The 16049-nt window shown below is 50.3% G+C and overlaps 2 protein-coding genes across 5 annotated transcripts; both read right to left on the bottom strand.

The window, feature by feature from the left end:
- Nucleotides 1-509: 509 nt before the first annotated feature.
- On the bottom strand, nt 510-4392 carry TMEM35A (transmembrane protein 35A). The gene is made up of 2 exons (XM_080554634.1): nt 4257-4392; nt 510-2111 (listed from the first exon to the last, which is right to left on the bottom strand). The coding sequence occupies exons 1-2, from the start codon at nt 4374-4376 to the stop codon at nt 1725-1727; spliced, it is 507 nt and encodes a 168-aa protein (XP_080410760.1). The 5' UTR covers nt 4377-4392; the 3' UTR covers nt 510-1724.
- Nucleotides 4393-4589: 197 nt separating this feature from the next.
- On the bottom strand, nt 4590-14004 carry TRMT2B (tRNA methyltransferase 2 homolog B). Of its 4 annotated transcripts, XM_080554619.1 has the most exons (15): nt 13896-14004; nt 13082-13499; nt 12218-12272; nt 11572-11691; nt 11056-11155; nt 9928-9998; nt 9325-9471; nt 8784-8878; nt 8035-8249; nt 7804-7905; nt 7511-7630; nt 6741-6840; nt 5768-5905; nt 5132-5164; nt 4590-4688 (listed from the first exon to the last, which is right to left on the bottom strand). In XM_080554619.1, the coding sequence occupies exons 2-13, from the start codon at nt 13267-13269 to the stop codon at nt 5779-5781; spliced, it is 1440 nt and encodes a 479-aa protein (XP_080410745.1). In that variant the 5' UTR covers nt 13270-13499; nt 13896-14004; the 3' UTR covers nt 4590-4688; nt 5132-5164; nt 5768-5778. The 4 variants fall into 4 exon arrangements, with proteins under 4 accessions (XP_080410745.1, XP_080410744.1, XP_080410746.1 ...); XM_080554618.1 differs by lacking the exons at nt 4590-4688; nt 5132-5164 and having other exon boundaries at nt 5639-5905; XM_080554620.1 differs by lacking the exons at nt 4590-4688; nt 5132-5164; nt 13896-14004 and adding an exon at nt 13806-13861 and having other exon boundaries at nt 5639-5905.
- Between the last annotated feature and the right edge of the window lie 2045 nt (nt 14005-16049).

Raw genomic sequence — 16049 nt, 5'->3', positions numbered from 1 at the left:
GATGACCTTGAGGTAGTCTCTAAAGACTAGGGATTGTCTAACGAAGGTGGCCTGTTGGTAGTTTTCTCTGTCCAGGACAATTAGCCACTCCTTGGGGCTCCAGGAGGATTTTGCAGAATGTATATATTTGGGGCTACATTTTAGCAGAATACTTAAGAAAACTACAGTATCAGAACTGGATATACTGCATGTGAGTATCTATCATCATTTTTTGTAGTGATACAGTACTGACATCTTACTGAGGTTTTAGTATGTTATCTCGTCACCATATTGTACTGAAGCAAAAATTTATCTGAGACTGTTTCGTGAAAATTTTCAAATGCTTGGAGTTATCACTGTGTGGCCTGGTATTGTTCAGATGGCTTCCATCCTACATCACCTTGTCTTTCTCTTCTTTCTCTGAAATTCCTCTAATGTGATTCTGCCTGCTTTAGATGCAGTATTTGAGCACAGAAAAAAAATATTTTCAGATGTGTCTCAAAAAAAAGAAATTTGTTTCTATCACAACATTTTTCTCCAAATTTCAAAAAGTTTATTTTCATGAATAATTAAGAAAATAAGGAAAAACTCAAAACAGACAAACATCAAGAAAAACAAACAGAACTCAGAGGTAAAACACGCTTCTCGTGACACTTCATATGATTTCAGATATAACACAGGGATTCAGGCTCTTGTGAGAGGACTTCCCCCAGCTCACTGAAGCTGTATGGGAGATGCACCATGAGGTACCTGGACAGGTTCAAACCTTCATCATTAGCAATAACCAATGATTCCATGAATTTGCAGTAGTTGTGAAAAAGGATTATTTTTTTTCTTGAAAGAAAAGAGGTAGTGTGATGCTTTTTGCCAGCAGCAGACAACTATTTTGAAATCTGGGGGTTCATTACCAGACTAAAAACAATTCTTCAGGCAGTTCTGCTTCCCATCCCCTCAGCAGGGATCCTTACTCTCTGCTGAGGGGTAAAGAGATACCATTGCCTCAAGCAAAATGGAAAAAGTTAGCATTAGCAGGTCTTTGTCCCAGTTTTAGAGCCTCTGCACAACTTGTAATCCAGGAAGATGCAAGTAGTGTATCACACGTTTTCCCTGCATAACCAGTCCACAAAACAGACTGGTCACAGAGGCAGCAACAGCTAAGGGACCCCTCCCTCAAATACAAGTAGTACTATGCTCAGTAGGGGCCTTTCTTCGCCTGACTACACAAAAGAAAACGTAGATTTGTGGCTGGGGTAGCTCTAGGAGGTGGGCTGCAGAAGGTCACTCTGGTTATGTTCTACCCAGCAGCTGTTGCAGAGGCTGCAGTGCAGCAGAAGTGCATCCAGGCTGGGGTTAAACTGCCTTACGGATGTGGGTCTCGTGCTCAGGGACTAATCCCCCCGCTGCAAGAGTGCCGAGCTAACGTGACAAACTGCCCAAGTCTTTGCCCACACTGTTTTTGCAGCTCCTGCTGAGGAGACCAGTGCTACTCCAGCCAGGTGCTATCTGCCTCCAAACCGTCCTGTTTAAAGCTAGCTCACGTTTTCCTACGTTACAGGGAAGCAGCAAAAGCAAGACTACAGTGTAGACATACCACGTGTCTCTCAGACCCCACAGGAAACTTTATTTAGACAGCCAAAAAATATAAATAGTTAAATAAAAACAAAACAACAAAATAAAACACCAAATTCTCTGGGTGCTTTTGGAGAGAGCTGCCTCGAGGGTCCGTATTCCTCAAACGCACTCAACTAGGATACCTTCACTTTGCCTTTCTCAGGAGCCGCCTCATGGATGAGTGGCTGCTCATCCCCATTTATCGACAGGATCCTCTTTTCTGGGGGCTGCTCCTCAGGCTGGCGGGCGATCAGCAGACGACAGGTAAGCAGGATCCCAAAGACCAGGGCGTGGGCGTAACGCTTGAGTGGATCCCCCACTAGCTGGTGGAAGAAGAGCACGGCCAGCACAAGGAGGAGGAGCAAAAAGTTGGCCACGTCTTTGGGGCGACCAGGCACCAGTGTCATGACAATGCCACAGGCCACTTCTAGGGCACCAATGCTCTTGCGGAGAAGGATGGAGCTGACTCCCATCTTCTTCAGCATGGGAAGGGCCCGCACGTAGCTTTTGTAGGCTCGTTTCTGAAATCAAGCAGTAATAGCATAGAATACCATGATGCAAGAAGGCAAAGGTTACTTTCACTGAAACCAATAAACATGCAATATGTCACGAAGATCACTTCAAACATCATAGACCCCTCCGGCATGATACCCAATCTGTACTCCTAAAGCTGCTGTTGGAGGGATATTAACACAACACCAACCTGCAATTCCCCCTTTACAAGCTATTGTCTCCTAGCTGGAAGACAGTTCTGCAACCTAGCACCCATCTTTTGAGCTAGGATCAAGTATACCTTTTCCTCTCTAAAATTAACAATGCAGAACCACATTGTTAAAATAATAATAATAAAAAAAAGTTCCTCTCTAAGAGTAGCATGCCCTTTATAATTAAAAAACACACCTAGTCCTTGCAAAGCCAAGGCATGGAAGGTAGAAACAGAAGTCTCTTTCCACCTCAAAACAATTTAGAATACCCCAGGTTTGATGTGCAGTACAATCATAGCATGGGACAATATATCAAAGCTGGGATTTACCAACCCTACTCCTGTTCTTACATACCTTTATGATCCTTTCTTTCCTCAGAAAAACCAAGTAGACATTTGACATCCTTGCCCTCTGGTTTATGCTGGATTTAGAAGCAGTGTAAGTTGCAAGACAGCCTCCTTACACAGCTGCCTCCTTGTTTCAGGGAAGAAAACCTGTCCTTACACACATTCAAGTTCCTGCATTTAAGCATTAGGTATAGGTGGGTTTGGGTTTTTTGGTGGGGGTGTTTTTCCTTTTTCAGCCAAGTATTTCCTTTTTCTTTTATATTTTAACAAAGCTCCTAGTTACTGGAACGTCTGAAATTATTTCCATCTACACTTGAGCATATTATCTCTGCAGGTATTCTTGCCCTTGTGTTCCTTAAGCAAGGAGAGGGAAATGGAAACCGAATCTCACAGAGTTGTTCTGCTCTCACAGGCACTAATCAGGTTGCAGACTGACTTCCCATGTAATTCTGGAAACCTGTAATTATGGGCACGTGGAACTTTCCCATTTCTCTGTAAATTTTGCTGCTTCCTTCTAAGAAAAGCTGATGACCACAAGTGGTCAAAGAATATAGAGCATTGTCATTTTTGCTACTAAAGACCCCATGGCATGTTTACACCAAGTATATGCATTGCAAGGATGCACTTTAGACCTTCAGTGAATAAAAGCTCTCCTGAAAGCAGCAGTTTTAGCCAAATGTGTAAGATACAGCTTTATAAAGAAACATACTAGTAGCGTGTCCTAGAGCACTCTGGTGTTCCAAGTGTTTTAATAGACAAAGTAGGGTGCATGCTTTCTGCTGAATGAAAAAAATCACTTAAGTTTGGCATTGGGGGTAGATAACAGAGGTGCTCTGCTTGCTTGGGGCAAGATAACACTTATAAAGTGGCAAGATCAAGCTTTCACTCGCTGTCTCCATTATGCTACAGCCTACCCTGGTATGCAGCACAGCAAAAGCATAAAAACCTAATGAGCCACGGATGCGGTACAACATCAGGTATTAAGAATGATGTTGCCGTGCCTCTGCTTTTTTCCATAAAAGATGGAAATCGTTCCTACCTGTAGGCCTGAGTCTTGGCAAAGCAGACAGGGAGCACGGAGATGCAAAGTGCTACACAGAGCGAGGATTCTGCAATGCTTCTCAAATCTCAGGGCTTTTTTCTTTAGCTCACGTAGCAGAAGCTTAAGAGCTTTGTTTTCTGGACATTTTGTCCTCCTCGCCTCTCGCACCCGGATTATTTTGCGGCGGTTCTCCCCCGCCAGACCCCCGCGGGCACCGCAACCCAGATGCCATTTGAGAGCAAGGCAAAGCAGCCGGGCAGGTGCAGCGGCGGGAGAGGACAGAATGTGCTGGAAACTTCCATCCCTGTTCCTTACGGGCCCGAGAACCGCAGCGGTAAATAACACGAAGGGAGGGGGGGCAGGAGAATCACCAGAGGGGGGGCCAGACGCGGCATCCCTCGCTGCCTGCCGCCGGTGGGAGCGAGGAGGACCCCGTTATTCCCTCAGAGGGGGCTGGCTTCCAAGGGGGGATAACGGGCGCCTTCACGACAGCTTCTTCCCTCCGGCCGAGCCCCCCCAGGCACCTCACAGCGCCGACCCCCGCGGCTGGAGGCTTCTGCCCGCTGCCCTCACCATCTCGTTGTAGGCGTCCCTGCTGAGGCGCGGGGTCAGCTTGATGGTCCCCATGAAGACGAAGAAGAGCCCCAGGGCCACCGAGAGGGCGACGATGGTGACGGTCCGCGGGGACGCCATCGAGCCGCCGGCAACGCGGCCCCTCAGCGAGGCCTCCTGGCTCCGGCTGCCGGCCCGGGCGGGAGGCAGCGGGTGACCATGGAGGGAGAGGAGGAGGAGGAGGAGGAGGAGGAGGATGAAGGCTGGGGCTGCGGAGGCAGCGCCGGTGACAGCCGGGAGGACGCGGCCCCCTCCGCCCAGCACCGCCGGGTCCTAGCGCCTGCCCGGCCTCAGCCCCCGCTGCGAAGCCTGCCGTCTCTTCCCCCTCCTGTGCGTCCTCTGCTTTGGGTAAAAGCAGGGCCGGGCTTAGCACGGATCCGTCCAGGTGTGATCCTACAAAACCACGCTGGAAAACTGCATCCCCCCCGTAACTCCGAGCAGGACGCTCAGAGAAGGGTGAGGCTTCCTGTGCCCCTCAGGAATCCCCCCCTCGCCTCCCTCCCTGGAGCAGCACCCATCCGCTGCCGTGAGCCCCCCACGTCCCAGCCCCACGTACTTTAAGCCCCCCGGGCCCTGCGAACTGACTGCTGGTGGCTGGCGTCCTTCCAAGCTCAGGGCTTCTTAGCACCCGAGTTAAGCGTCTGTGAAAAATGCACGAGGCTAGAGTACCTAAGGACAGGCAGCTCTCCCTGTTTCCTCAGGAGTTTGGCCCTTTTATTCACCTTTATTCAGTGGAACTTCAACAGAACATAAAGGTTAAAAAAAAAAAAAAGCCCCTAAAGCAACGTGGAGTTCCGGAGTTCACAAAATAAGGAACTTTGCTGACCAAGACCTACCTCCAGCTTGCAGCAGCTTCATCTTTTGCAGACCTGGAGAGAATTTCATGCAGCATTGAGGTTTACAGCTTGCCAGCCAATGAGAATAGCATGACATAAAAAATATACCTTATTTATTTATTTATTTAGCTATCGCAGAGCAACCTGATGAGAAAACTTCTTGTTACTGAATTTTTGGCCATTCACATTTAGGTACCAGCAAGCGTTAGCAAGGACGGGAAGGTGGCTTTGGAAGAAGAGACACTGAATTCTCTGTTCTTTTTTTGCCATTTCATTTTGTAGAAATATCTCCAACTCATCCACGTGACTGACAGCGATTCAGTATTACTACTGGAAGTTCACACAGGAAATATCCCTCCATCCCCATCACAGTCAACATTCTCCCAGCAAAGCATGAAGATTTAATCAGCATCCCAGAAAGGTTTGAAGGGGAGGGAAGGCTGATGAAATGCTACAGACAACCTTTTCACCCCAGAAATCTGAGTGCTTCCAAACAGACCAGCATAGTTAGGCAAAAAGAAAATAATTTATTTCTTGAAAGTCATATAAAAATAAATTAAAATCATAACTACATCCACTCACTCCAGCCTTAAGGACATTAGGAGGTTGCTTCCCAAGCTCTCAGAGCTTGCATACCTGCCTCCTTGTCAGCGGGAGAACAGCAGCAGCAGCTCACAATGAACAGTATGAGGAAACAGGTCAAAAGGTATGGCCAACACAGGGGCAAACGGCTCTCCTACCAGCTTCTTCCCTGGGTCAGGGGGACAGCACAGCCTGTAGAAAGCAAAGTGTTTGAAGGGCATCCTTTAGACCAGTAACAGAAGCCTTCCCACTGTCATCATCAGCACAATAGCACAGAGAATGCATTAAGGAGGTATCTTTTGTTTGGCTAACATCCATCTGCAGATGACACTGACTGAGATCTAGATCCATCTATACGGAATCACAAACCAGCCCTGGAAACACTGTGGGCAAGCTGAAGGGTTGGTGAGCAGGCTTAAGGCTTTGATTCTCACAAGCCAACCAGGCTAAAAAAACACTTAATACCATTAGGAAATAATCCTCAATTTTGCACCTGCCTTCATCGGTTACCTGTTATCATCTCTAAGTGGGCCTGCCCAGATAAGCTCTTAACTAGGTGGTTAACACCTAATTAAGCAGGTGACTACTAATCCCAATACCAGACTTTGCTTGCTGGCTAGGGGCCCACCTTCCAGCAGTGAACCCAGGGGACTCAGTATATCCCACACCCTGACACATTGTTTTGTCGGGGAGAGGTTGTGCACAACGCCGATGTGTTGTAACAGCATTATTTTCTACCCCTTAACGATGCCCAAAAGCATCCTGCTAGCTCATAAAGCCCAAGGAATATCTGCTGTCTCAGACCAGTGAGTGCAGCTTGCAGGTATACCCAAGGTAGAACAGAAGCATGAACCACCTCTGATCATGCACTGACTAGACCTGGATCCCTCCTGCAGAACTAACTCAGTGAAATTCAGTCACAACAAAAACTGTCCTGAGCTAAGGTCAGTTATTTGTCCTTGTCCTCAGGGAACACAATTGTATCTGCCACCAACACCAGTGGAAAGGAAGACAGAAGGGTGCTCACTCGAGAAAGTTCCTCGTGGCTTCGCCCTCTGGCTTGCAGGAGATGTAGAGCAGCCTTCGGATGGCCTTGCAGTTTCGGATGGCTCGCACAACCCTGTAATCTGCAACAGACATCACATTTTCCCAACAATCTACACCTCAGCGAATTCTCTTGCCGAGCAAGCATCGCAGAATTGCACTGAACTGCAGGGAAAAAGAGAATCTACGCATTTTGCCATGTCCTGTCTCAGACACGAAGTCTTAGTAGGCTGGGGATGCGATCCACACTGCTAATGCCTCAGCCGATTCTGGCAGGGTAGAGCAGTGGGAGAAGTTCTCTCTCATCCTCAATTCTGCCAGGAAGCAGAGGAACAATTGTCACTCAGTCAGGCAGACGAAAAACCCTCCACGCACACTTGTGAGACAGCATCTGGTCACTAGGTCCAGACTGGGACTTCCCAGTACACACTGGTGCAAGCCCTGCAGAGGCCACTAATGTGGGTAGAGGGCTGGAGCGCAGCACATACAAGGAGCAGGACAGCTGGCCTTTCTGCCTTATGCAAGGCCAGACTCTCCCCAAGTGCACAGGGAGCCTGGTGCGGTGCAGCACTGTGGCCAAGTTTGCTGACTGCGGGATTTCTTACCCCTTCTGAGACTGCTGGTTCTGCCTGCTCTCAGCAACAACGTGAGCAACTAGAGGCAAACTAAGCAGAGGGCTTGGAGCCAGCATAACAGTTCCCACACAACTTGTTCAAAACTCTCTCAAGATTAAAATAAATGGCATATTCTTACGGATGCCAGCTCGGGATGGGTTCACCACAGCAACAAGGGGTCGGGTATCTTCCCATGAGCACAGCAGTTGTGGTAACACAGCCTCTGCCTTTCCACTGTGAAACTCACAGTTGGAAATTCCTGTAAAGCAAAAAGCAAACACGTGAACTAAGAACAGCCTCAGACGCTAGTTCTAACATGATGTACCACTCTTTGCTGAGTGGATGGAGTTGTTAGGAACCCTTCCCTCACTTTTGCTTCAGGTTTTTCAGCAGTTAGTTTGAAACTTTCTGCAACAGTGAGTTTGAACTCACCATTAAATGCTGCATTCCACCTGGCATCCTCTATTGCCTTCTCCACTATCTCGATACCAATAACCTTGGACACATGGCGAGCCAGAGAGAGACCAATCGTGCCTGGAAATCAGAGATGCAAAAACAATCTGTATTTCCATGCACAAAAACAAGCATTTATACAGAAGGGATAGTTTTCAGCATGCAAAATGCCAGCCCTGTCAGAGCCTGGCTTGCACGGCCGCTGCTCACCGGTCCCGCAGCAGACATCAAGGAGGACGGTGTCTCTGTCAGCCTGACTCAGCTCCCCGACCGCCTGGTACAGAGTTTCTGCTCCACTCGTGTTCACTTGGAAAAAGGCATCTGGAGAGATGCGAAATTTCAGGCCGAGCAAATCTTCAAAGATGTGTGGTTCTCCATAAATGAGCTGGAAGGGTGACTGCTCATGGGAACAGCGTGTCATGGTGCTGGAAGAACATATAAAACAAAGACCTTGTTAGGAGGCAGTGTTTGCAAAGAGGTAGCTGACTGCCATTGACATCCCTGCTGTGCTTGTTTGCTTTTATTTCAAATGCGCATTTTAACCTGATGGAAAGAATATTAATTCTTTGTAAGGAATCTGTACCTTGCACAACCTAGAATAGGATTAAAATGACTTAGTGTAAGGCAGTAGCCCTAGAATATATTCCCACTTTTGCTACTAACATGACTTACTGTCTTGGGAAAGTCACTTTAGTTTTTTCCTGTAGTTTCCCAGGTTCTAAATTCCCTTTAGGTAGAACCATAGCATATTAAAATATTTCAGATGCTTCACGATAAACACAAGGTGTGACTATCTTAAAACCATGACTGCAAGAGACATCCAAACATCCGTCATTCTCTTGAAGCAACCTGAATTTCATCAGAGAGGGTTAGAAAAAGGAGAAAGCTTTGTTTTCAGTCTTCCCCATGGCCTTTCCTCCACACCACAGTGCAATTTTTACGAGTATCAGGACATATACCTCTCTTGGAAGTAAAGTGAAGTCAAGGCACATCCTGCTCCAGGTCCAGAAGTGAAGAACTCCTTAAGCAATGCTTTCTGAGTAGCCAGAGCCTCCTGTCAAGAGAGAGAAAGGAAACGCTGAATGTTTGGGTAATCTGATCAGGCACTTTTCCCTAACAATACACTCAGCAAGCTCCCATGAAAAGTGTACCAATAGCCTGGCACCATCATAACCCCGTGCAAGGCTGAACTGGGGTTTTAGGGATCTTAGACAGGTACTACAATCATTTCTTTTGTGCCATATGCCCTGTCAGCTGGAGGACCCTGACACTGACTTCTCTCACTCAGTATCAGATTTGTCGAGGGGTCTGTGAATACAAAACTGCCTTGCGTTAGCTTTTTATGCACGTGAAGTGAGCCAGCATTAGCTGGCTTCAAAGCCACAGGGCTTTGAAGTCTTCTGTGTGAAAGGCTGCACTTCGCTGACATCTCTGGTCAGGCAGTAGCAGGACCAGACACCCAACGTGCTTGTTCTAGGGGCCTCTCCTCCGCACACTCACCTGGCCCAGCTTCTGGGGGTGGAAGGTGACAATAGCCATGGTGTGGCCGTGGCTGGTGGTGCGTACCACGAGCTCTCGCCAGTGTCCACCTTCATGGAAGAGAATGCAGGAGTCCAGGGGGGAGCGACGGATGAACTCCTCATAGCACTGAGAGGAGGGGAGAAGGAGCCCATAGCACAATAAGTAATACTGCCCTCATCTTAGCATGATGCTGTGCACCCCAAACAGACAACTGTTCCCCCAGTGTCATCGGGTTTTTCCTATTTCATTTAAATATCAAGTAAAAGCTCTTTCCAAGTTCTGGAAAAATAAGATATTTTGATCATTTAACGTTGTGATTTTTGTGTGTTTCAATAGATTTGCAGGAATTAGTTAGCACTTAACTATTAACTTCAACCTTGGGGACAGTTTTGAGGTTCCAACATTAAATTTTAAAAAATATCAGTCCATCAGCCAGAGACAGGCCTGAAAACTTTCAGAACATCAAAACGGGCTTGAAAACCCAGCATAACTACAAATATGATGTTCTCCCAAATACGAGTTATGGCACTCTTTCTATTCCCCAGTCAAGAGACAGACAGGACTTTTTTTTTTTTTTTATACCTGGGCTACCTGCTTGTGTTTTGGGGGTACATTCTTCACATGGTCAGCTCTCACACAGACAATATTTCTTGCTGGAAAGAGAGACAGGTATTTAATTGTTTTGTTTCAGGGTACAGTAAACCAGTGTAGCATCTGACATGATAAGCTGTAGAAAAGTCATTCCTCTGACTTGTCCCATTGTGCAAAAAAAAATGAAAAGAAAAACGAAAAAAAGGTATTTAAGTGCCCTACTGGCCCCTGTTATATTCCAGGTAACTGCATTCTGTGGGACCTGTCAGAATTCCCTTGCCAATGATTACTGTCACTAACTTTAACAAAGAGGTAGGAGCTCAGCCAGTTGTTTTTTTGTTTGTTTGTTTGTGTTTCTTTGTTTGTTTTTTAAATGTCCTCTAGCAACTCTCAAAGAGAGCCACTGCACTGCTCTTAAACTAAGGGAGCAGGAACAGAGCAAGCTGGGTTTGTAACTGGAGAATTACGGTTTGAGCTTCAAGCAATGAAGCAATTGCTGGTTGCCAGGAAGACTGTATTTGCCCCTTCAGTTTATATCTTGAACTTCTGCTTGCAGAGGTAAAATGCATCCTTGGAATTACTTTTTCTATGAGGAAAGCACACTGAGCACCCCGGTACCTCTTGCTATGGATGCCGAGCAGAAAAACCTATTCTCAACGAGAACCAGCTCAGCACTGAACAGCTTGCAAGGAGCACGCAGCTAACGCATGCGCTGCACAAACCCAAACTGCCTCACGCGTTCCCAAGTGCTCGTGCATTGCTCTGCTGCCTATAGAAGCGCACGAACACCCACTCTCTCCCTGGTCAGCACAGGCTTCTGGAGCATGCTGAAAATGTAGGAACGGCATAATTAAAAAGAAGATAAATCTCCAAGGGGCTGCTACCACAGCTGTTTTGTTTACTGCTGTATTTAGTAAATTACAAACTGGCATTTATTAAAAAGCTAATGAACTGAGGCTTTAAAATCGCTGGTCCAGACTTAACGGTGTTCCTGCTGGCATCCCATGGGATTCAGGCACTTTGCTGCACACCTCAGGTGGGAGCTGTTCCAGCAGAGCACTGCTCACGGACCCAGCACACTGCAATGGTTCTCCAGCCAGCTCCTTGTCCTGCACTGACCTCTGCCAGTTCCCACGTACAATCCCACAGTCTTGGGGTTTCCATCTGGTCCTTGGTTCACAGAGAAAGTAGATTTGTTTCGGTAGCCATTAGTGATGGGCTAAGGGAGAAAAGAAAAAATAAAGCCTGGTATTACAGGAAAAAAAAGTAATGGAGGAAAGCCAAAACCCAGTCTGGATGCTCTGTTGGTAACACAGGAAGATAAACACAAATGTGGAAGGCGCATTAACCCAGTATGTGCGTGAGATCCCAAAACTTTACCTTGGTGAAGAAGAAAATGTTCTCTGACAATGAAAGGTTTATCAGGGAGGGCTAGGACATGAAAAAGGGTTCCTAACCACCGGGTTTGTTTCACTCTCTGGCAGTCACAGACTGCAAAGCAGAAGCTAGCAAGGGCCACAGGGCCTGCCCTAGGGACATTCTCTAGAACCAACTAATCCCCATCAAGAGCCTTTGGGAGCCAAATGAGGGACTGCTGGGGGTTCAGAGCTGACGGGATTCCCACAAGATACTCACTGAGGGGACTACAGGACGGAGAGGACAGCAGAGTTCACCAGGCTTCTGCACATCCACACCCAGCTCCTGCAGACGCGACGTCAGTGTCTGTAAAACCTTCCTCTGGTTTTCGTACTTGACCTGCAGAGGAGTCCTAAGCCAGAAACACTCTCACAGGACCACACAGCAGTGGGCAGCTGTTCATCACCCAGCCAACGCGAGGCAGGAATGAATACTGTAACTGAGACACAGCCCTAGAGGAACTCTGCCTTTCTCTTCATGCTTTCTTCTCATGCTGTACACTGCAGTTGCTTGGAGCAATGAAGAAAAAGAGGAAGAGCTGTGTCCATGGTCACCAAGCACAGGTCTAAAGTTCTTGGTCCAAAGGAACCATCAGAGGCCCTGAAGCCCCAGTTACCCCGCTGTCCTACACTGGACAGCATCACTGTGTGAGTACACACCCCCTGTGCTGCTTGTTATCACATACACCACCCACGGAGAACCACGGAGTACCTTTTGTCCTTCAGAATAACTCAAGAAGGAAAGCAGCAGTAAGTAGGGTTGGAACAGGCTGTAGCACTAAGGGATAGATCTTAGGGGCTCAAGGGGGATGGAAGGGACAGCTGGGGCAACACAACAGAGAAAAGTCCACGTGAGCACATCTTACCTGCAGCTGCTCCTGGTAGGGAAGTCTCCACAGTGGAGTTGCTGCGTCTGCTAACCTGGAAAGCACAACCCAGCGCTAGTGCCCAGAGCTACTCACCTCCTGATACAACCAGGCTCATGTCTGTGTGCTACGAGACGTTCCTTATGGCATAGTGTGCCTGCTGGACACGGGCACAAGCGTTCTGGTACGGGCTCTGCACCAGAGCCGGCTGTGACCAACCAAACTCCCTGAGCAGAACACTCGTTGCTGGAAGGAACCAGGAGCCACAGCCACAGGACACGCTGAGCCTGGGGCAGAAGGCTGGCCAGTAATGCCTGCGTGTCCTGAGTAACCCTGGTGTCTTCCTGAGTCCCCTTCAGAGGACGGGGCCAGGAACAGCTCTGTCTCCCTGGAGGTTTCCCCTAGAAGGGCAAGACACTTTTCTCATCATTTGATGCATCCATCCCGCATCATCTGCCTGCTCACATTTCCAGCTACTGTTATATCTAGTGCTGTGCTAGATTAAATACACCATGGTGAAATGCAGTTTACACGCAGCAGAAAGGGAATTACAGCCCCTCCAGTGGCAGTTCAGAGATAAGCCTTGGAATTCATCACTACTTGTATCTAAAGCAAGTCAAGCAAGACCAAAACACGTCAAAGCTGCCTTTTCAAGAAAATCAGAGAATATGGGGTGAAATAGATATAACCCAAACTATTTTAAGTATCCAACAACTTCTCGCTCACTGAGCTCATGAAAACTCACCCCACAGCTGGGTAAGCTGTTGTTATTCCTTACTGGGATTTTTTGGAGCTGCTTTTGGACTGTGATTTCCCCAGCGCCAGCTACTCTTCAGAACTGTGCATCAAACGGACTACCCGTACCTCTCTTCCCAGGAGGAGCCTGGCAGGCTGCAGCCCTCTCCAGCCTTTCTCTTTTTCCACTTTTCTGCTCTCTTCTCCGCCAGCAGGCCGCAGTCCCGCCCGGGCAGGCTGCTCAGGAGCGCGCACTGCGTGCTCAGCAGCTGGCAAAGGCGCCGACACATCAGGCTCAGCGTGCAGCACAGGGCCATGGCGGGAAGCAGGGGCGCTTCCCAAGCCCTGCAGCCACCACAGGCCCGTTGGGGTGAAAAGCTCGGCGGGGCTGGGTGGCCGCAGGGGGGCTGCCCTTTGGGAAGAAGCCGGCGGCGGCACTGGGGGCTCAGCAGCTGGGCGAGGGCTCCCTGGGGAAGCAGAGCAGGGCTCCTGCTCGCACACCCTGCGGTGTCAGCAGCTGTCACGGCAGCTAACCCCAGCTGGGCACCTGGAACAGAGCAGCAAGAGGTGAAATGAGGCTCCGCTCCTTCCCAGCCTCAGGTATGAGCCCCCAGCAGAATTCCGCCCTGCTGGCACCGAGGGCAGCGGCTTGGGCCAGAGCTGCCGGGCGGTGACCGGGAGCTCTCTGCGCTCAACATTTAAGCGTCCCCGTGCTGACTGTGGCCAACCCGGGCGCCTGTGAGGCTCCGGCCCCGGCGGGGAAGCCGCGCACAGCCCGCAGCAGGGTGCAGGCAGCCGCCGAGCGCCACCGGCTGCCTTAACCCACCGCAATCCCCATGAGCAACTTAATTACTGCCTGCCCCTCCGCGCCGCCTGCCCACAGCTAATTAACCACAGCACAACGACGAGCTCCTCAGCAAGCGTTTATTCCCTAAACCCTTACCGAGGCTCCACCCGCCCCGGGTCAGTCACCACCACCGATCAACCCCAACGCGACATGGCGGCCATCCCCCCCCCGCTCCCGGCCTGCCCCGCGGCAGCGCCCCCCGCCCTCTGGGGATCGCGCGGAGGGGGCGTGGCTAAGGTGGGTGTGGTCACCGCGTGGGCGTGGCCGGCCCCGAGGGCCGCGGGTTCGATCCCCGCTCCCGGTGCCTGAGGGCCGCGGGTTCGATCCCCGCTCTCCGCTCGGCGCTGTTCGTGCCGCAGGAGGGCCGCGCTTTGCCCCAGGCGCTGTGCACCCACATAACGGCCCCGAGCTCTGCTTCAGGCCCCGTATTCAAAGAGCAGCCCCGTGAGGGCCGTGCACGCCGCGTCAGGGCTGCACGGGTGCCCTCCGGCCGCATCCCCGCAGCTGCCCATCCTTGTCCTGGGGGAGAGCACCAGGCCCGGCCTGCCGCCCCCCGAAAGGGCAGGGGGTGAGCAGCAGCCGCCCACCTCGGGCCCACCCGCCTGCCTCCAGCGAGGGGGGAACAGGATACGGCGGCGGGCCCCTGCTCTCAGAAGCGAGCGCAGCCACCGCCAGCCCTGCGGCTTTCTCTAGTGCAGACCGGAGGCTTCCGCCTGCTCCGCTGTCAGCCCGCACGCTTCCTCCTGCCTCCTGGACCCCGGGGCCCCCATCTCCCTCCTGCACCCTCACCCGGCTCGTTCCCCCCCGGGGGAAACCTGCGCTGAGCCCGCCCGGCCCTCTGCCCCCAGCGCGGGATGCTGGCGTTGTGCTCGGCGAGGGTTTCCGCTCCCTGTGCTGCTGCTCCTGCAGGGAGGCGTCGAGGGATGGGGCTTCATCGGGGGAAGCTGCCTGCAGGAAACTGGGGGGGGGGCCTTCCTGCAGGCCGTGTGGCACACACGTACGCTGGCGTTGCGATGCTGAGGCTTCCGAACCACGCAGCGTTTCTGCTTTGACTCTTGTTAGCACTGATCGGAAAAGGAAAACAGTTTTGTGACATTTATGTGCAGCTTTCCACAGGAAGAGCTTGGCTTTCTGTATTTCCCCCCACCCCTGCTAAAGAAAAAAATATCCCTTCCTCCTGCTCGCAGCGTGCTCAGTAGCAGAGACGAAAGAGGACAGCGAGTGTCATCCTCTGGTTCTTAAGGTGCTCCTTCAACAAAGCTAAAGTGAGGTTTGGGGTTGCTCACACCTCGGCCAGAAAGACCAGAGTATTCAGTCTTTAAGAAAACATTTTATTCTCCCAAGTATTATTCAAGTATTTGAATTCCACAGTTACTAAAGCAGTTCACAGTCTGAATGAAAATCCTCCTGGCTCTTTATGGCCCAGGCTTTGCTACCTGGAGTGTGAGTGAAGCAGGCTGCTGCTCCAAGTCTGCAGTCTCCTAAGAATAAGCGAACGAATGAGGTGAGAGCACATAAAAGGGAAAAAATACAGAGAAGTATCTCTTCTGCAGGAAGAGAGAGGATGCTGAAGACTAATCAAAGCAGGAAACCTTGCATATCCCTTGCAGGTTCCTTTTTCAGAGCCACTGCAAATTAGCAGTGCTGGAGCTGAGGACCTCAGAGCCAGCAGCTCACTTTTGGGGCTCTCGGGTCTCAGACAAGCCGCAGGCACTTCTGTGCTGCATCCCCTTTGCCCGTTGGACCCTTTCCTATAGCGATGACCCTGGCATGGCCCAAGTGCCAAGCAAGTGCTGTGCAATGGCCAGGTGAGGCTGCCAGCCCTGTGTGAACGTGCTGGTGAAATGGGCAAAGGAACAGAGCTAAGGAAGCCTGGAGCTACCTGTTTGAATCTCCAGAGAGGTGAGGCTGAGCTGGAGTTTCAAAGACTGTGGTAACAAGAGAGTAACGGTTATCGTTGCCGTGGTTTGGGGTTACAGGGTCTGCACATTTCCTGGCATGCCTGTCATACAAGCCCAGCGCTGCATACCGCTGGGCTCCGTCGTGGAGCAAAACATTCACCCGCTGCACAAGTACTGCTCTGATGAGTGTCTCCCTCACCTCTTCCTAATGCTTTTGCACTGCATCATCTCCCCTCCCCTTCCCTTTTCTGCTTTCTCTGGTATGGAGGTGATGTGTATTAATAGAGACTCACAGCAGGTTCCTATTCCCCTCCTTCCTCTCCCTCCCACTGAAGGAGCCTGTCTCTGC

Source organism: Anser brachyrhynchus, assembly GCF_964034855.1.
Source record: "Anser brachyrhynchus genome assembly, chromosome: 13".
In the NCBI taxonomy this organism is placed as follows: domain Eukaryota; kingdom Metazoa; phylum Chordata; class Aves; order Anseriformes; family Anatidae; genus Anser; species Anser brachyrhynchus.
Note: the sequence above shows the minus strand (reverse complement) of the source record. Positions and strands in the feature narration are given on the sequence as shown.